The sequence below is a fragment of the Oncorhynchus keta genome, chromosome 2 (assembly GCF_023373465.1).
Source record: "Oncorhynchus keta strain PuntledgeMale-10-30-2019 chromosome 2, Oket_V2, whole genome shotgun sequence".
NCBI lineage: Eukaryota > Metazoa > Chordata > Actinopteri > Salmoniformes > Salmonidae > Oncorhynchus > Oncorhynchus keta.
Window position 1 is genome coordinate 13,117,856 of NC_068422.1, and position 21,145 is coordinate 13,139,000.

Below are 21,145 nucleotides of genomic sequence, written 5' to 3' on the forward strand. Positions count from 1 at the left end.
GTTTGTGGGTGAGTCCCAGAAAGAGGGCCAATTATCTACAAATTCTATCTTTTGGGAGGGGCAGAAAACAGTTTTCAACCAGCGATTGAGTTGTGAGACCCTGCTGTAGAGCTCATCACTCCCCCTAACTGGGAGGGGGCCAGAGACAATTACTCGATGCCGACACATCTTTCTAGCTGATATGCACGCAGAAGCTATGTTGCGCTTGGTGATCTCTGACTGTTTCATCCTAACATCGTTGGTGCCGACGTGGATAACAATATCTCTATACTCTCTACACTCGCCAGTTTTAGCTTTAGCCAGCACCATCTTCAGATTAGCCTTAACGTCGGTAGCCCTGCCCCCTGGTAAACAGTGTATGATCGCTGGATGATTCGTTTTAAGTCTAATACTGCGGGTAATGGAGTCGCCAATGACCGGAGTTTTCAATTTGTCAGAGCTAATGGTGGGAAGCTTCGGCGTCTCAGACCCCGTAACGGGAGGAGTAGAGACCAGAGAAGACTCGGCCTCTGACTCCGACTCGCTTAATGGGGAAAACCGGTTGAAAGTTTCTGTCAGCTGAATGAGCGACACCGGTTGAGCTTTCCTACAGCATTTCCTTCCAGAAACCGTGAGAAAGTTGTCCGGCTGCGGGGACTGTGCCAGGGGATTTATATTACTATCTGTACTTACTGGTGGCACAGACGCTGTTTCATCCTTTCCTACACTGAAATTACCCTTGCCTAACGATTGCGTCTGAAGCTGGGCTTGTAGCACAGCTATCCTCGCCGTAAGGCGAGTACAGCGACTACAATTAGAAGGCATCATGTTAATGTTACTACTTAGCTTCGGCTGTTGGAGGTCCTGACGAATCGTGTCCAGATAAAGCGTCCAGAGTGAAAAAGTTGAGGAAAAAATAAATAAATATATGAACGGTAATTAAAAAGTGAAAACCGTAAAGTTGTCAGGTAGCAAAATAGGTTGGCAACAAAACGCACAGCAACACGTAAACAAGCCTGTAAGTTGTGACCGGAAATGACGTCTGGAGACGTCATTAGTTAATGATAACCAATAATGGTGAGGTCAATGTAAGAACGAGAGTACACCTGATGGTAAATTTAGTCACTACTACAGTTTGGCGTGATTGGTAACATTCTTACATTTTGATTAGACGACTAGTGTTGGAATCACAGCCTGCAACATGTAACGTCATAAATACATTGAGATTTCGTTTCGATGGTGGATTAAAGTACAGATTTGTATACATTAGTGTAGTTTGTTTCCTGAAGTCTTAGTATTATAGAAGCGGTTGATTCTCTTAGATTCCTGAATTTTCACATGCATAACCCAGAAACACACAGGGATTTCAGACGCACATAGTCCTTAATGGTCTTTTATAATTAATACATTTTAACCCGTCATCAACCCAGACTCAAGTCTCACTGAGATAAAACCTATTAAGACTGGTTATCCTTGTAGAGCAGGCAGGAGTTCTGAAATTCTCTCCACGTAGTAGTCAGGCACCAGCCCCAGCCGCTCCGGACAGCCACTCTCCTGATGGCCCTCAGCGTCAGCCACAGTGGACACCCCGGTCAGGGTCAGCAGGGTCTTCAGGCCACAGTTGGACCCCAGAAGAAAGTCTGTGTCCAGCCGGTCCCCCACCATGAGGCAGTGGCGGCTGTCCAAGCCGAACTGGCTGGCCACACAGTCATACATGATGTGGTTGGGTTTGCTCACAGTCTGGGCCTGGCGCTGGGCTGCGGTCTCCACAGCCTTCAGGTTACAGCCGTCCCTGGTGGAGACAGAGAGAAGTGGACAACACATTCAGTGTTGTTGACACTTGAACATAGAGTAACAGAGATGAAAGATCTAACTTGGGGCAGTGGAAAAACCCTCATGGCTCGCTGTACGCTATTAGAGATCATTAACACAACAGTCATGTAACCTCCCTGTATGTGAGCACTACTGTGGCAGAGATGGTGCACACACCACGAACAGTAACCACAGTCTGATTGGTTCATACTCCAGCTGTTGTCTCTGCACAGACATCCTCCTTACCTGGGACAGCTTTGCCTTCTTCCAGGGGCAGTCTGGTGTCAGTGTTGGTTCCCACCAGTAGACAGTCAGGATTGTTGAGGTACTGCAGGGCTCTGTTCAGTTTCATGTAACTGAAGTGTTCATCAAACCCAACAACCACAGCCTTCACCTCAGGGTCCAGTGGCACGTTGGCCCAATCCATCTGGACACCTGATATAGGATCAGGCCCCACAACTGTCTGCTGGATCTCAACCTTCTCTAGTTCCTGCCTCATTGCATTGCTTCCTATGAGATACACTTTGCCATGCAGTTTGGAGACCTTTTTGAGGTACATTGCTGAGCAGTACGCCGTTCCAAACACATCATCCTCTGTCACGTTGAATCCGTTCAACGCCAGTTTGTCTGCATACATCTTTCTAGCTTTAGTGTTGTTGTTGGTGACGAAAAACACTTTCTTTCCATTCTTCTTTAGCAGATTGATAATGTCAGGGGTGCCAGGGATGGCCTGATCCCCTCGCCAGATGACACCATCACAGTCGAAGAGGACATTGTCCATAGAATCAAGCATTTTCTTTATCAAGGGACCGCTCAAACGGGTGCATTTTGACACTGTCATTGGGAAAACGTGTGCGTGCTGTCAACTACCGGTACCTCTTGTCCCTAACTAGATCAGTCAGTGTCCAAAAATAACTGCCAATAAACGTTACTGTAGGCTACCACTTGCTTGCAGACAACCCACGACATATAACGCAAAATGTACGAGAACAATCTCCCCCGACAAAAATATGACATTCAATTAAAACGGGTACTATTTCATGTGATCTTGCAATTGAAAGTTAAGCAAAGCGTTTCCTGAACTTCGAGCATTACATCAAATCCATACTGTAACACATTTAGGCACCGGTTTAAAGTGGCAGGAACGTCTACGGGGTCGTCACTAGTTAACCCAGCCACAATCATTATTTTGGCTAACCCCAGCCCATTTCTACAATTTCACATCTGATTTTAAACCTAACCTTAACCACACTGCTAACATTATGCCTGTCCTTAAATTAAGATCAAAATGTTAATTATTTTAGACAATTCTGACTCTGTGGCTGTGTTAACTAGCATCCATGCGCTCCCTTCCGGGTTCCGGTAATCTTGTCCACAAGCCGGCTCTCTTTGTCTTTTTAAAAATTGATTGAACCTTTATTTAATTAGGAAAGTCAGTTTAGAACAAATTCTTATTTACAATGATGGCCTACCGGTAGCAATTGAGCCTGGGGACGAGGTTAGGTTCCTTGTGGGTCAACATCCTGTGGCGGACTGCAATAGCATCGAATAGCCCCCGTGATATGCAACTGTTCAGGGAAGTCAGGAACCAATACACGCAGTCAGTCAGGAAAGCTAAGGCCAGCTTCTTCAGGCAGAAGTTTGCATCCTGTAGCTCCAACTCCAAAAAGTTATGGGATACTGTGAAGTCCATGGAGAACAAGAGCACCTCCTCCCAGCTGCCCACTGCACTGAGGCTAGGAAACACGGTCTCCACCGATAAATCCATGATTATCGAAAACTTCAATAAGCACTTCTCAACGGCTGGCCATGCCTTCCGCCTGGCTACTCCAACCTCGGCCAACAGCTCCGCCCCCCCCGTAGTTCCTCACCCAAGCCTCTCCAGGTTCTCCTTTACCCAAATCCAGATAGCAGATGTTCTGAAAGAGCTGCAAAACCTGGACCCGTACAAATCAGCTGGGCTTGACAATCTGGACCCGCTATTTCTGAAACTATCTGCCGCCATTGTCGCAACCCCTATTACCAGCCTGTTCAACCTCTCTTTCATATCGTCTGAGATCCCCAAGGATTGAAAGCTGCCGCAGTCATCCCCCTCTTCAAAGGGGGAGACACCCTGGACCCAAACTGCTATAGACCTATATCCATCCTGCCCTGCCTATCTAAGGTCTTCGAAAGCCAAGTCAACAAACAGGTCACTGACCATCTCGAATCCCACCGTACCTTCTTCGCTGTGCAATCTGGTTTCCGAGCCGGTCACGGGTGCACCTCAGCCACACTCAAGGTACTAAACGATATCATAACCGCCATCGATAAAAGACAGTACTGTGCAGCCGTCTTCATCGACCTCGCCAAGGCTTTCGACTCTGTCAATCACCATATTCTTATCGGCAGACTCAACAGCCTCGGTTTTTCGGATGACTGCCTTGCCTGGTTCACCAATTACTTTGCAGACAGAGTTCAGTGTGTCAAATCGGAGGGCATGCTGTCCGGTCCTCTGGCAGTCTCTATGGGGGTGCCACAGGGTTCAATTCTCGGGCCGACTCTTTTCTCTGTATATATCAATGATGTTGCTCTTGCTGCGGGCGATTCCCTGATCCACCTCTAGGCAGACGACACCATTCTATATACTTTCGGCCCGTCATTGGACACTGTGCTATCAAACCTCCAAACGAGCTTCAATGCCATACAGCACTGCTTCCGTGGCCTCCAACTGCTCTTAAACGCGAGTAAAACCAAATGCATGCTTTTCAACCGATCGCTGCCTGCACCCGCATGCCCGACTAGCATCACCACCCTGGATGGTTCCGACCTTGAATATGTGGACATCTATAAGTACCTAGGTGTCTGGCTAGACTGCAAACTCTCATTCCAGACTCACATCAAACATCTCCAATCAAAAATCAAATCAAGAGTCGGCTTTCTATTCCGCAACAAAGCATCCTTAACTCACGCTGCCAAGCTTACCCTAGTAAAACTGACTATCCTACCGATCCTCGACTTCGGCGATGTCATCTACAAAATGGCTTCCAACACTCTACTCAGCAAACTGGATGCAGTCTATCACAGTGCCATCCGTTTTGTCACTAAAGCACCTTATACCACCCACCACTGCGACCTGTATGCTCTAGTCGGCTGGCCCTCACTACATATCCGTCGCCAGACCCACTGGCTACAGGTCATCTACAAGTCCATGCTAGGTAAAGCTCCGCCTTATCTCAGTTCACTGGTCACGATAGCAACACCCATCCGTAGCACGCGCTCCAGCAGGTGTATCTCACTGATCATCCCTAAAGCCAACACCTCATTTGGCCGCCTTTCGTTCCAGTACTCTGCTGCCTGTGACTGGAACGAATTGCAAAAATCGCTGAAGTTGGAGACTTTTATCTCCCTCACCAACTTCAAACATCAGCTATCCGAGCAGCTAACCGATTGCTGCAGCTGTACATAGTCTATAGGTAAATAGCTCACCCATTTTCACCTACCTCATTCCCATACTGTTTTTATACTGTTTTTTATTTATTTACTTTCCTGCTCTTTTGCACACCAATATCTCTACCTATACATGACCATCTGATCATTTATCACTCCAGTGTTAAACTGCAAAATTGTATTATTCGCCTACCTCATGCCTTTTGCACACATTGTATATAGACTGCCCATTTTTTCTACTGTGTTATTGACTTGCTAATTGTTTACTCCATGTGTAACTCTGTGTTGTCTGTTCACACTGCTATGCTTTATCTTGGCCAGGTCGCAGTTGCAAATGAGAACTTGTTCTCAACTAGCCTACCTGGTTAAATAAAGGTGAAATTAAAAAAATAAAAAACTTGTGCAAGCAGCAAGCAAAGCTCCATATGCATGTTTCTGTGTACACACTGCAATCATTGAATTGAATGACTTGTTGGCGTGATAATATGATTATGCATCCTTGCTTCCTCTAATACAACGATAGGCTTACACCATCTGTAATGCATTCATCCCAAGGGACAGACACCAGCCTGGGAAAAAGTGTCAAGAGAAGCTTTATTGCCAGTTAGAAATTCCCCAAAACACATACACTACAACAATATATTTAGAAATAATAACAATACATACATACATTCAGTAGTGTAGTAGACGTATATCAGCCTCTGTCAAACTCAATGTCTTTTTTCTGCACACGACGAAGAAGGAGAAATACACTATATATACACAAAACTATGTGGACACCCCTTCAAAATAGTGGATTGGGTATTTCAGCCACACCCGTTGCTGATAGGTGTATAAAATCAAGCACACAGCCATGCAATATCCATAGACAAACATTGTCAGTAGAAGGGTCTTACTGAAGAGCTCAGTGACTTTCAACATGGCACCGTCATAGGATGCCACCTTTTCAACAAGTCATTTTCGTCAAATTTCTGCCCTGCTAGAGCTGCCCGTCAACTGCAAGTAGTAGGCCACACAAACTCACAGAACGGGACCGTCAAGTGCTGAAGTGAGTATCGCATAAAAATAGTCTGTCCTCAGTTGCAACACTCACTTCCGAGTTCCAAAATAGCTCTGAAAGCTAAGTCAGCACAATAACTGTTTGTCGGGAGCTTCATGAAATGGGTTTCCATGGCCGAGCAGCTGCAGACAAGCCTAAGATCACCATGTACAATGGCAAGTGTTGGCTGGAGTGGTGTAATGCTCACCGCCATTGGACTCTGGAGCAGTGGAAACGTGTTCTCTGGAGTGATGAATCACGTTTCACCATCTGGCAGTCCGACGGATGAATCTGGGTTTGGCGGATGCCAGGGGAACGCATAGTGCCAACTGTAAAGTTTGGTGGAGGAATAATGTTTTTCATTGTTCGAGCTAGGCCCATTAGTTCCAGTGAATGGAAATCTTAACGCTATAGCATACAATGACATTCTTGACAATTCTTTACTTCCAACTGTGACAACAGTTTGGAGAAGGCCCGTTCCTGTTACAGCATGACAATGCCCCCATGTACAAATTAAGGTCCATACAGAAATGGTTTGTTGATATTGGTGTGGCAGAACTTGACTGGCCTGCACAGAGCCCTGACCTCAACCTCATTGAACACCTTTGGAATGAGCTGGAATGCCGACTGCGAGCCAGACCTAATCGCCCAACATTAGTGATGTCACTAATGCTCTTGTGGCTGAATGGAAGCAAGTCCCGGCAGCAATGTTCCAACATCTAGTGGAAAGCCTTCCCAGAAGAGTGGAGGCTGTTATAGCAGCAAAGGGGGGACCAACTCCATATTAATTCCTATGATTTTGGAATGAGATGTTCGACGAGCATGTGTCCACATACACTACATGACCAAAAGTACCCCAGGTTTCGAAGCACCCCGTTACTATAGAACCACCTTCTGGACTGGTCAGAGACTGGGGGACCACAGAAGTAGTCAGGTGAGGGGTGGCAGTGCTGGCAGATATTCCTTCATCCCTTGTACCACTCGTTGGAGGTCTGGTTGACCAGAACTAGGAAGGTGTAGAACATGGCATAGCCCGTCAAGAGCTTGAACACAACAACCAGGAAACCCAGCAAGAAGACGATCCTAAGGAAAATCAGGAACAGGTGCTGGGGAGAGACAGAGGAAATATAGTGCATTCGGAAAGTATTCAGACCCCTTGACTTTTTACACAATTTGTTACGGTACAGCCTTATTCTAAAATTGATTAAATCGTTTTTTTTCCATCATCAATCTACACACAATATACCCCATAATGACACAGCAAAAACAGGTTGGATTGGAGGAGATTTGCTGCACAGCTATTTCCAGGTCTCTCCAGAGACGTTAGATTGGGTTCAAGTCCGAGTTCTAGCTTGGCCACTCAAGGACAGTGAGAGACTTGTTCCGAAACCACTCCTGCATTGTCTTGGCTGTGTGCTTAGGATTGTTGTCCTGTTGGAAGGTGTACCTTCACCTCAGTCTGAGGTCCTGAGCGCTCTGGAGCAGGTTTTCATAAAGGATCTCTGTACTTTGCTCCGTTCATCTTTCCCTCTATCCTGACTAGTCTCCCAGTCGCTGCCGCTGAAAAACATCCCCTGCTGCCACCACCATACTTCACCGTAGGGATGGTGCCAAGTTTCCTTCAGACACTTGACGCTTGGCATTCAGGCCAAATAATCTTGTTTCTCATGGTCTGAGAGTCCTTTAGATGTCTTTTGGCAAACTCCAAGTGGGCTGCCATGTGCCTTTTACTGAGGAGTGGCTTCCGTCTGGCCACTTTTCCATAAAGGCCTGTTTGAGATGCAGAGATGGTTGTTCTTCTGGAACGTTCTCCCATCTCCACAGAGGAACTCTGTCAGAGTGACAGATCAAATGTAGACCGCATTATCTACCAAGAGAATTCTCTTTGATTATAATCACAGCCGTATATATCCCCCCCAAGCAGACACATCGATGGCTCTGAACGAACTTTATTTAACTATTTGCAAACCTACACCACCCGATGTCACAGGAAGGCCATAAAGATCATCAAGGACAACAACCACCCAAGCCACTGCCTGTTCACCCCGCTATCATCCAGAAGGCGAGGTCAGTACAGGTGCATCAAAGCTGGGACCGAGAGACTGAAAAACAGCTTCTATCTCAAGGCCATCAGACTGTTAAACAGCCACCACTAACATTGAGTGGCTGCTGCCAACACACTGACATTGACACTGACTCCAGCCACTTTAATAATGGGAATTGATGGGAAATTATGTAAATATATCACTAGCCACTTTAAACAATGCTACCTTATATAATGTTACTTACCCTACATTATTCATCTCATATGTATACGTATATACTGTACTCTATATCATCGACTGCATCCTTATGTAATACATGTATCACTAGCCACTTTAACTATGCCACTTTGTTTACATACTCATCTCATATGTATATACTGTACTCGATACCATCTACTGTATCTTGCCTATGCTGCCCTGTACCATCACTCACACACACCATCCTCATGTGCATATTCTTTATCCCCTTACACTGTGTATAAGACAGTAGTTTTGGAATTGTTAGTTAGATTACTTGTTGGTTATCACTGCATTGTCGGAACTAGAAGCACAAGCATTTCGCTAAACTCGCATTAACATCTGCTAACCATGTGTATTTGACAAATAACATTTGATTTGATTTGAGCTCTGTCAGAGTGACCATCGGACTCTTGGTCACCCCCCTGACCAAGGCCCTTCTCCCCCGATTGCTCAGTTTGGCCGGGCAGTGGTTCAAAACTTCATTAAGAATGATGGAAGCCACTGTGTTCTTGGGGACCTTCTATGCTACAGACATGTTTTGGTACCCTTCCCCAGATCTGTGCCTTCGACACAATCCTGTCTCGGAGCACTACAGACAATTCCTTCAACCTCATGGCTAGGTTTTTGGTCTTACTTACACTGTCAACTGAGAGACCTTATATAGACAGGTGTATGCTTTTCCAAATCAACACATCAACATTCTCATGCACGGTGTGGGTGGCTTCACTTCTGTGGACCATTCTCATGCACGGTGTGGGTGGCTTCACTTCTGTTGACCATTCTCATGCACGGTGTGGGTGGCTTCACTTCTGTGGACCATTCTCATGCACGGTGTGGGTGGCTTCACTTCTGTTGACCATTCTCATGCACGGTGTGGGTGGCTTCACTTCTGTTGACCATTCTCATGCACGGTGTGGGTGGCTTCACTTCTGTTGACCATTCTCATGCACGGTGTGGGTGGCTTCACTTCTGTTGACCATTCTCATGCACGGTGTGGGTGGCTTCACTTCTGTGGACCATTCTCATGCACGGTGTGGGTGGCTTCACTTCTGTTGACCATTCTCATGCACGGTGTGGGTGGCTTCACTTCTGTTGACCATTCTCATGCACGGTGTGGGTGGCTTCACTTCTGTTGACCATTCTCATGCACGGTGTGGGTGGCTTCACTTCTGTTGACCATTCTCATGCACGGTGTGGGTGGCTTCACTTCTGTTGACCATTCTCATGCACGGTGTGAGTGGCTTCACTTCTGTTGACCATTCTCATGCACGGTGTGGGTGGCTTCACTTCTGTTGACCATTCTCATGCACGGTGTGAGTGGCTTCACTTCTGTTGACCATTCTCATGCACGGTGTGGGTGGCTTCACTTCTGTGGACCATTCTCATGCACGGTGTGGGTGGCTTCACTTCTGTGGACCATTCTCATGCACGGTGTGGGTGGCTTCACTTCTGTGGACCATTCTCATGCACGGTGTGAGTGGCTTCACTTCTGTTGCCTGTTCATCTTCTTCTTGTTCTTTTTGTTGTTTTTGTTCTTCTTTTTGTTGTTCCTCTTTTTGTTCTTCTTGTTCTTTTTGTTGTTCCTCTTTTTGTTCTTCTTGTTCTTGTTGTTGTTCTTTGTTTTGCTTCTTATTCTTCTGTGGATGTTAGCATGTTCTTGTTCTTCTTTTTGTTCTTTTTCTTGTTCTTCTTTTTTGTTGTTGTTCTTCTTCTGTGTGTTTTATGGCAGACTACAACCTAAAAAGGTGTATTGCTGCCACCAACTGGATGGGGTTGAAACAAACAAGGTACAAATAAAACCCATAGGTGATAGGGAAAACGAACTTAATTAAAAAACACATTGACAAATCCGTAACCTGTTGCTAAGTGTTTTTTGTTCGTTTTTGTGACACTGATGTTGCTGGTGGGAAGTCAAAAAACTATAGCATCACTTCACTGCTCCTTTGGTGACATCATGATGGACTGTTACCAGACAAATTGTAAACATGGATAAATGGATATAATATAAGGAATTGATTATTGATGTTTTATCTCATGCATGACAAGGTTTGTTGTTCATCATTCACAGTCAAGCTAATTCAATTCATTCAGATAGACTAAATTGCTATAGATTTGACTGACTTAACATGAACTTTTTGCAAAGATTGAAAATGAATGGATAAGTAGAAATGTTCACAGTTTTACCCCATTTCAATGTTGTGCACCTGCTCCTCAGTAGCACACAACACAAAGGCATCATGACACAGGCTGTTGGATCTGGTTCCTGAGTTTTGCCTGCGTTTTCAAACAGGCCCTGCTCTCAAGTTACACATACAGTTAGTGAGAGGAGTGTTACTTAGAGGCACTTGCTCTGTAGGCTATGTATTTCTTCATCGTCTCAGGGTGTTGAAAGGTAAGACTGCATCTTATTTATACAATCATAATGGGAGCTCAAACCGTTCTGGGCAGTTACAATAAGTATCTTCATTCAATAGAATTGCATTGAAGTTTTTCCAGCATCAGCAGACTGAATATTCATGAATTTGTTGGCTGTAGATGTAAACAGTTTGTTTACTGTTGGGAACCTCCACATTATATTCACTTTCACACTGAGTCACATGCTTCAATTCAGGCGGTAGTTACATGATAATGGGTCCTATCAGCTTTAGCAGTTCTAGTCATTTGTTTCAGTATCTAAATGACTTGATTATTTTTGGCTCTGGGAATGAATATTGCTTTCATTTAGTTCTAGTCTGTCTCTGCTTTAAACAGGTTGATGTCTTGCCAAAACAGTCAGGTACCCACCGACCAGGCTCAGTCATCTTACCTCAGGCTCAATGACCTGTATAATGTCACTCGGTATCTCTTGCTCTCCCATATTCCCATATATAAGTCAAGTGGCCATCTTAGGTTGGGCAAGGTGTAAGATGAGAGTTTGATTGAAGGGAACAGTGTTTGTTTGGAGATACAAGCATGGCTGTTGAATAATTCACCTGGCCCAGTATGTATTACTAGGACTAAGCTGTTACTTTTACTCAACTATGAGGTACTTTTTTCACCTTTGCTGTTTTCTGTGTTGGAAAATAAGTACTTTACATTGCTGTTTTAGCAGTCTTAGCTGTCATAGCAGTCTTAGCCGTATTTAGGCCATTATAAACCATATGTTATTACTGTTACTATATCCATTAGATATGACTATGTTATTACAATATTATTACTGATTTCCTTTAGAAGAAAAATGCTAAACTACTGTCACAGTAGTCCTGTTCCATGCTCCATAAATGCAATCATCTCCGATAAACGTCTCTCTCTACAATGAATCCTTCTCATTAACCACCTGCTTTTATTAGTAGGTTTATTTTATGTCCTCCTGTGATCTGTAATTCCATTATCCATATTGTGTGATTAACCTTTTTCTGCACATACACTGACAACTCACTGGCAGTTCTCAATTACCATTGACTGATGGCCATGTGACTAGTAACTAGCCTGCTGATTGCAACTGTGTTGCCCAATACTATCTTACTGTAAATTGCCTCAGGGACAAGTTGCTGCAGCACTGTTTAAAAAAACCCAGATCAGAGGCATTCATGCGCACCACTGTGAGTCTGTGTGGATATCTCCACATCCCTAACCCTAATAAAGGGGGACATATGTCCCTGTCCTGATAGGGGGTGGAGTGGGATTTAAAAATTCAGCCCATAATTCCACTAATCCAGAGCAAAGTCCTAAATTGCCACTGCTCCTTCTCAATGGGGCTGAGCATTGAGGAACACACACACACACACACACACACACACACACACACACACACACACACACATAAGAGCGCCCAGGCACACGCTCCAATTAGTGTTCATCAACCCCTTTCTGTATGACACACACAGTGATTCTGGGCCAGTTTCCGTCCCTTGGAGGACGTCACCTAGCAGTGAGAGAGAGCAGGAAAAAAGACAGAGGAGTATTTATAGAAGAAAATGGGGGCCCTTTTTGGAGAGAGGTTTTATTAAGGAGAGGAGTAGAGCGAGGGCGTCCCAGTTTTATCATTAACACTGCAAACGGCCTGCAGGACTGCAAGGACACACTCTGGGAGGAGATTCTGGAGTAACTCTGTGACAAGTCTTCATGTACTGTCACCCTTTTCTTGAGTTGCGGTGGCAGTGTGGATGACTCTGTACAGGACTATGTGGATGGCTCTGTGGAGGACTCTAAGATGGGGTATTTTGAATTGACAACCCCTCTTGTTTGAATGGGGGCTGTTGGTATGGTCCAATAGGCTTTTTTACTGTACAGCCAGGTTGGATACTAGCTCACAGATATGCCACCTGCAGGTTTGATACAAGATGAAGAAATTTCTACAGAACAAGAAAGGCAGATATTCTTTCAGGAACCAGAACAAGCCTGCTGTTCCTCGCTATCCATCTAAAGATGACTGTAAGTCTGTCTGTTTGAATGTCATTCACTTATTGAAACACATGACTGTTTCAAGGCTTTGGAGGTTGAACAACAGACGCTGGCTCTGTTTTAAGGTTCATGTTACCTTTTCAGACAGAATAGATATTTGTATAGTTCTATATTTGGCATGTGTGACCTGTCGTATCAGGGACGTTTTTGGAAGCAAACTCGTGGAGGTTAATACATGCTGATCCTGTTTTAATGCTCTATAAATGTAATAGTTTATAGAATGTTATAAAGGTTCACAAATTCAGCGTTAGGGATTGGAGTGTATTACCACAAAAAGCAGGGTAACCTGCACTCCTAGATTTAAATGTGTTTTGTGTGTTTGGTTATGGCAGATATTTTATGCTTGAGTCGCTCCCATCAGAGCCCTCCATCAGAGCCCTCCGTCAGATAGAGAGTCAGTGAATTTTGATGTACAGTAAAATGGATTAACTTTGGAAGAGAGCACTTCATGCTTCTCAAGGTCAAATACTCTGAGATGCCTTTGGAGTTGTGAACAAGGTCAGTGACCCCAAGGGTTCGACAAGGGTTCAACCCCCCACTGAGAGCACCATACTGCTTCTCATTCGCATCTCAATCCAGAACATCTTTCTCATCAGACTCCCTGTGGGTTTCTTCATCTTCCTCTCCTCTTCGTCATTCTTCTTCTCTCATCTAGTCATTGCGATGCCGACATCCAATCAGGGCTGGCCAGAGGAGTTTGGCTTCCAGCTGGGAGGAAGTGGTCCTAGCTACATCCTGTCTGTGGAGGAGGGGAGCAGTGCCTACCTGGCGGGGCTGCAGCCAGGTGACCAGGTCAGAGAGATTCTAGGTCCTAAACTAAACCAAAATTATTTTTATCCTTTGTTTAACCATTATTTAACAAGGCAAGTCAATTGACAAATATGCAGTTAATAGTATTATGTTAAGACTTTGATAATATTATGATGAGAGTGTAATAGTATGATCAGGGATTTATACTGGAATAGCTGTTTCTGGGTGTCTTCATTCAACGGTCTTTCTCTGACCAGGTGCTGGAGATCGAGGGCCAGAATGTGTCCTCTCTGGGAGTCCAGGCTGTCATCTCCATCGCTCAGACCCAGAGGAACATCCCTCCCAGCATCGGAGTGGTGTCTCGCATCCAGCAGGTCTGAACTCGCTCTGACTGGGACTCACCTGGCACCATCATACTGTAGTAGCACAATGTTTGATACTTCTAATTGATTTTATGTCAATGTTTCGGTATTACTGCTTGTGCCAACTGAACATCTGACTCGTTGTATTTCTGATACCTCATGTAACCCCAGAAACTGTAGTGGCAATGCTGAACTTTTCAAGTCATTAGTCTAAATTATTTATCTCTATCTTGACATAATACAAAGAAAGTGAAATAAGAATTCAATCTCTGCCTCTCAGATGGACATCACCCCGGGTCCTGATGGTCGTTTCGGCTTCACCATCATGGGAGACTGCCCCCTCCTGGTGGAGGACTGTTCGCCCTGCTCTCCGGCGGGACGGGGTGGCCTGGGTGCCGGTGACTACGTCATGGAGGTCAACGGGATCCCGGTGAGGCAGCACGAGATGGCGGCGGCGCTGATCAAGGCGTCCCAGGGGCGTACGCTGAGGCTGGGGGTGCTGTGTCTGGGGCCCAGACAGAAAGTACGCAGCAGTGGGAGTATGGATGGGATACAGCCTGGTGGAGACGGGATGAGGAAGGACCGCAAACACAAGGCCCTGGAGTTCAACAGGAAGGTGAGGCTTTCTTTTAAACTAACTGCTGTATGAGTTATACAGGGGAACATTGATGTTATTGATTATACAGGGGAACATGGATGTTATTGATTATACAGGGGAACATGGATGTTATTGATTATACAGGGGAACATGGATGTTATTGATTATACAGGGGAACATGGATGTTATTGATTATACAGGGGAACATGGATGTTATTGATTATACAGGGGAACATGGATGTTATTGATTATACAGGGGAACATGGATGTTATTGATTATACAGGGGAACATGGATGTTATTGATTATACAGGGGAACATGAATGTTATTGATTATACAGGGGAACATGAATGTTATTGATTATACAGGGGAACATGGATGTTATTGATTATACAGGGGAACATGGATGTTATTGACTATACAGGGGAACATGGATGTTATTGATTATACAGGGGAACATGGATGTTATTGATTATACAGGGGAACATGGATGTTATTGATTATACAGGGGAACATGAATGTTATTGATTATACAGGGGAACATGAATGTTATTGATTATACAGGGGAACATGAATGTTATTGATTATACAGGGGAACATGGATGTCCAGAGGAAACAACAGTTTGAAAGAGACACTGCTGTTCAAAAAGCATTATGCCTACTGAGCTTACTTCCTCAGTCTGATAATTGGAAGCTTCTTTGTAAATGTATGCAATGCTTCTTTAGGGAGGCTGTGTAACTATGCGCCCTTCAACAACAATTGTTATTGATATCTTTCAGATTGACCAGAGTTTGGGGGAGGAGCCGGAGGTGAAGGAGAGGCTGTTTGCGGTGCTGAAGCAGTATGCTGCGGAGAAGAAGGTTGATTGGCTGGCCTCTGTCCTCCCAGACATCCTCACCACTGTCGAGCAGCAGACGCTCATTGGAAACATCAGGTACAGGAGTCTCTGCTCTCTGGGCATTATCCAGACTGTGTTCAGTATAGGTTCTTGAGATAGATATCCTAGTACAACCCAGGTGGGATGCAGCCCTCTAATATCCCCATTTCGGAGTCCCAGTGAAAAGTAATAGTCTGTGCGGATTATTGTGCGATGGGTGATGAGTGTTTAAACAGGCTTTTCCTTTTGCTCATTTTGCTGGTGGAGGGATTACGGGGGTCTTAATTAGTGTCAACCATTATCACACTGTGCTTTAGGTGGACGCCATCTGCTGCAGACGGGGCTTAGGGTAAACCCACAGTGACCCTCCTGTTAGGTCAAACTAGTAGGGGTTTGAGTGAAACTGCATAGCCTCAGAGCCAAAATGGAGACTAGTTTTGAGCCAAATCAAATGGGTTAGTGACAGAGCAGAAGATTTGACGGTATTCACAATAATCACTGATGATCAGAAGTTAAGCTCAACCAAGGTAAAGACAGTTTTTGTGGGGCTGTTTGAAATTCGACCTGATGTATTCAAATTTTGCTAGCACTGTTTTTGTCTGAGATCAGCTCAACGATCTGCCAATATTGTAATCATTACTGTCTCTACCTTTTTGCATGAGATTTGTTTCTTTGTGACCTCATCTGAACTCAGAGAATGAATGCTGGCAACTATGGCTGAAGACTCATATTGTCAGACATTTCAATGAAGAAATACTTGCATAATCATTTATCTTATGTTTGTGTGTGAAAATGAGCAACAAGACTCTCACTAAACCTTAATCCAAGTACACTAAACCCTTAATCCAAGTACACTTTTTCCTTTAGATGTGTGGAGATTACAGTTACTTCCATACCCTATGAAGGGAGTTAGTTAGAGAGGGAGATGGGCATCTGTCATGTGAAATGAAAAGTCTTTAATCTGATTGGTTGGTATAAGGAATCCATCTGAGGGATTGGTATGGAATCCATCTGACGGATTTGTGAGGAATCCATCTGAGGTATTGGTTGGTTGGAATCCATTTTGAGGAATCCATCTGAGGGATTGGTTGGGTATGAGGAATCCATTTGAGGGATTTTGGTATGAGGAATCCATCTGAGGGATGAGGAATCCATCTGACGGATTTGTGGGCATGAGGAATCCATCTGAGGTATTGGTTGGTATGAGGAATCCCATCCATTTGAGGGATTGGTTGGTATGAGGAATCCATCTGAGGGATAAGGAATCCATCTGAGGGATTGGTTGGTATGAGGAATCCATCTGAGGGATTGGTTGGAATCCATTTGAGGGATAAGGAATCCATCTGAGGGATTGGTTGGTATGAGGAATCCATCTGAGGGATTGGTTGGTATGAGGAATCCATCTGAGGGATTGGTTGGTATGAGGAATCCATCTGAGGGATTGGTTGGTATGAGGAATCCATCTGAGGGATTGGTTGGTATGAGGAATCCATCTGAGGGATTGGTGGGTATGAGGAATCCATCTGAGGGATTTGTGGGTATGAGGAATCCATCTGACGGATTTGTGGGTATGAGGAATCCATCTGACGGATTTGTGGGTATGAGGAATCCATCTGACGGATTTGTGGGTATGAGGAATCCATCTGAGGTATTGGTTGGTATGAGGAATCCATTTTAGGGATTGGTTGGTATAAGGAATCCATCTGAGGGATTGGTTGGTATGAGGAATCCATTTGAGGGATTGGTTGGTATGAGGAATCCATCTGAGGGATTGGTTGTTATAAGGAATCCATCTGAGGGATTGGTTGGTATGAGGAATCCATCTGAGGGATTGGTTGGTATGAGGAATCCATCTGAGGGATTGGTTGGTATGAGGAATCCATCTGAGGGATTGGTTGGTATGAGGAATCCATCTGAGGGATTGGTTGGTATGAGGAATCCATTTGAGGGATTGGTTGGTATGAGGAATCCATCTGAGGGATTGGTTGGTATAAGGAATCCATCTGAGGGATTGGTTGGTATGAGGAATCCATCTGAGGGATTGGTTGGTATGAGGAATCCATCTGAGGGATTGGTTGGTATGAGGAATCCATCTGAGGGATTGGTATGAGGAATCCATCTGAGGGATTGGTTGAGGAATCCATCTGAGGGATTGGTATGGAATCCATCTGAGGGATTGGTTGGAGGAATCCATCTGAGGGATTGGTTGGTATGAGGAATCCATCTGAGGGATTGGTTGGAGGGATTGGTTGGTATGAGGAATCCATCTGAGGGATTGGTTGGTATGAGGAATCCATCTGAGGGATTGGTTGGTATGAGGAATCCATCTGAGGGATTGGTGGGTATGAGGAATCCATCTGAGGGATTTGTGGGTATGAGGAATCCATCTGACGGATTTGTGGGCATGAGGAATCCATCTGAGGTATTGGTTGGTATGAGGAATCCATTTTAGGGATTGGTTGGTATAAGGAATCCATCTGAGGGATTGGTTGGTATGAGGAATCCATCTGAGGGATTGGTTGGTATAAGGAATCCATCTAAGGGATTGGTTGGTATGAGGAATCCATCTGAGGGATTGGTTGGTATGAGGAATCCATCTGAGGGATTGGTTGGTATGAGGAATCCATCTGAGGGATTGGTTGGTATGAGGAATCCATCTGAGGGATTGGTTGGTATGAGGAATCCATCTGAGGGATTGGTTGGTATGAGGAATCCATTTGAGGGATTGGTTGGTATGAGGAATCCATCTGAGGGATTGGTTGGTATGAGGAATCCATCTGAGGGATTGGTGGGTATGAGGAATCCATCTGAGGGATTTGTGGGTATGAGGAATCCATCTGACGGATTTGTGGGTATGAGGAATCCATCTGAGGTATTGGTTGGTATGAGGAATCCATCTGAGGGATTTGTGGGTATGAGGAATCCATCTGAGGGATTGGTTGGTATGAGGAATCCATCTGAGGGATTGGTTGGTATGAGGAATCCATCTGAGGGATTGGTTGGTATGAGGAATCCATCTGAGTGAACGTTGACCATGTGGTCATCCGGCTGGGGTCTTACCACAGTGGGGAAACTTTACCAATGAGCTATAGCCAGACCACAGCTTTGATTATCTGACCATAACCTCTCTTTACTCGAGGAAGTCAACTACACAGGTAATTAAGGTGGATGTGGTGGATTGTGTGGATTGTAGTTCCACGTAACGCAGTTGAATAATCTCAGCGTCACTTACTGGTATATCAGGTAGGTAGTGATACCTTTTGACTGGGGCCTTGAGTTTTACTTGATCACGTGACCAGACCAGAAAAAAAACTAGCAGGGTAGCCTAGTGGTGAGAGTGTTGGACTAGTAACCGAAAGGTTGCAAGTTCATATCCCCGAGCTGACAAGCTACCAATCTGTCGTTCTGCCCCTGAACAGGCAGTTAACCCACTGTTATTAGGATGTCATTGAAAATAAGAATTTGTTCTTAACTGACTTGCCTAGTTAAATAAATAAAAAATAAAGATTGTTATACTGTAAGATACGGTACTATTTAAGGTTATGTGTGAATCATTTAATATTTAAATGCAAAGCTATTTTGTCCAATAAGAACATAAGGCAGTGATTCCAGATCACCAGAGGACAGTGAGACTTTCCTTTGGCATCGTTCTAAATATAGACTGAGTGGCATTTAACAAACAATGGAGATGTTTGTTTTAGTCCACTGACTCTCTTCCTTTCTCTTGCATCCCTCGCTCTCCTCCTCCCTCTCTCTTTCCATCTCTCTCTTCCATCTCCATCTCTCTCTCTCTTACTCTCTTACTCTTTCTCTCACTCTCTCTGAGGGATTTCTGTGATGGATTTTATCCTCATTATTCTACTTTAAGCTCTTGCTCATCTGTGGTTGGTGAGAGTTCACTGCTGGCGATGGTTCCTGGATGCACTATGCAGATTCTACCCCATACCATTATAATGCATTATTATTTCAAAATTCAGTTTGTGAACCTATGCACTTACTCACATGTATTGATTTATAATCCTGATTCTGAATTATGACAGAGTACTAACTCAAATGAGCTGTTTTGGGTGAGTACAGACATTTACATTTACATTTAAGTCATTTAGCAGACGCTCTTATCCAGAGCGACTTACAAATTGGTGCATACACCTTATGACATCCAGTGGAACAGCCACTTTACAATAGTGCATCTAAATCTTTTTAGGGGGGGTGAGAAGGATTACTTACCCTATCCTACAGTTTTTTATTTTGTATTATTGGTTGTTTTGAACTGTGGTACTTGCAGTTGTCTTGCAGTGCTGTCTTGCTGTTTCAGTACAGGTAGGGGCACCGCAGTCACCCTGGTACAGTACTGTCCCTATTTCTGAGGGGTATTCTGTGTTGGGTGGCAGCTCTTTTTCAGAGACTTGTTTTAATGTTTAAACTATTTATTGTTGTGCAACTATTTATTGTTGAGGTCTGAATCAGTGTTGACGGTATTATTATGGCTTGTATATTGACTCTCAGCACTTGAATAGATCAACATGAAATATTCTAGGATTTTGTACCAGATTATACTATACTTTTTGTCTCTGGCGATTCCTAGAATAAGCGATAAACTACAACTCCTAATAAGTGACGGACCTTGTTTATTATCTACTGAAGTGCCCTCTTCCTGGAGACCTACCGTCCTGTAGGTATTCACTCTAACCCTGTTCCTGGAGACCTACTGTCCTGTAGGTGTTCACTCTAACCCTCTTCCTGGAGACCTACCGTCCTGTAGGTATTCACTCTAACCCTGTTCCTGGAGACCTACTGTCCTGTAGGTGTTCACTCTAACCTCTTCCTGGAGACCTACCGTCCTGTAGGTATTTCACCCTGTTCCTGGAGAGCTACCATCCTGTAGGTGTTCACTCTAACCCTCTTCCTGGAGACCTACCGTCCTGTAGGTATTCACTCTAACCCTGTTCCTGGAGACCTACTGTCCTGTAGGTGTTCACTCTAACACTCTTCCTGGAGACCTACCGTCCTGTAGGTGTTCACTCTAACCCTCTTCCTGGAGACCTACTGTCCTGTAGGTGTTCACTCTAACCCTCTTCCTGGATACCTACCGTCCTGTAGGTGTTCACTCTAACCCTGTTCCTGGAGAGCTACCGTCCTGTAGGTGTTCACTCTAACCCTCTTCCTGGAGAGCTACCATCCTGTAGGTGTTCACTCTAACCCTGTTCCTGGAGACCTACCGTCCTGTAGGTTTTCACTCTAACCCTGTTCCTGGAGACCTACCGTCCTGTAGGTTTTCACTCCAACCCTGTTCCTGGAGAGCTCCTGTCCTGTAGGTTTTCACTCCAACCCTATTCCTGGAGAGCTCCTGTCCTGTAGGTTTTCACTCCAACCCTGTTCCTGGAGAGCTCATGTCCTGTAGGTTTTAACTCCAACCCTTTTCCTGGAGAGCTCCTGTCCTATAGGTTTTCACTCAAACCCTGTACCTGGAGAACAAATGTCCTGTATGTTTTAACTCTAACCATGTTCCTGGAGAGCTACCGTCCTGTAGGTTTTCACTCTAACCCTGTTCCTGGAGAGCTACCGTCCTG

The 21,145-nt window shown here is 44.7% G+C and overlaps 1 protein-coding gene and 1 pseudogene across 1 annotated transcript; one reads left to right on the forward strand and one right to left on the reverse strand.

Annotated features, from left to right (window-relative positions):
• The window catches only part of LOC118374601 (target of rapamycin complex subunit lst8-like), a 30,482-nt pseudogene extending 15,805 nt beyond the window's left edge, over positions 1-14,677 (forward strand).
• LOC118374604 (glycerol-3-phosphate phosphatase-like) lies at positions 1,197-2,920 on the reverse strand. The gene is made up of 2 exons (XM_035761060.2): positions 2,035-2,920; positions 1,197-1,769 (listed from the first exon to the last, which is right to left on the reverse strand). The coding sequence occupies exons 1-2, from the start codon at positions 2,630-2,632 to the stop codon at positions 1,447-1,449; spliced, it is 921 nt and encodes a 306-aa protein (XP_035616953.1). The 5' UTR covers positions 2,633-2,920; the 3' UTR covers positions 1,197-1,446.
• Positions 14,678-21,145: the final 6,468 nt, after the last annotated feature.

Excerpts from the sequence above, each read along its gene's own strand:
- LOC118374604 (XM_035761060.2), bottom strand. The coding sequence starts at position 2,632 with ATGACAGTGTCAAAATGCACCCGTTTGAGCGGTCCCTTGATAAAGAAA. Across the intron at positions 1,770-2,034 it reads AGGCAAAGCTGTCCCAGGTA|ACGGCTGTAACCTGAAGGCT; the intron begins AGGAGGATGTCT and ends TCTCCACCAGGG.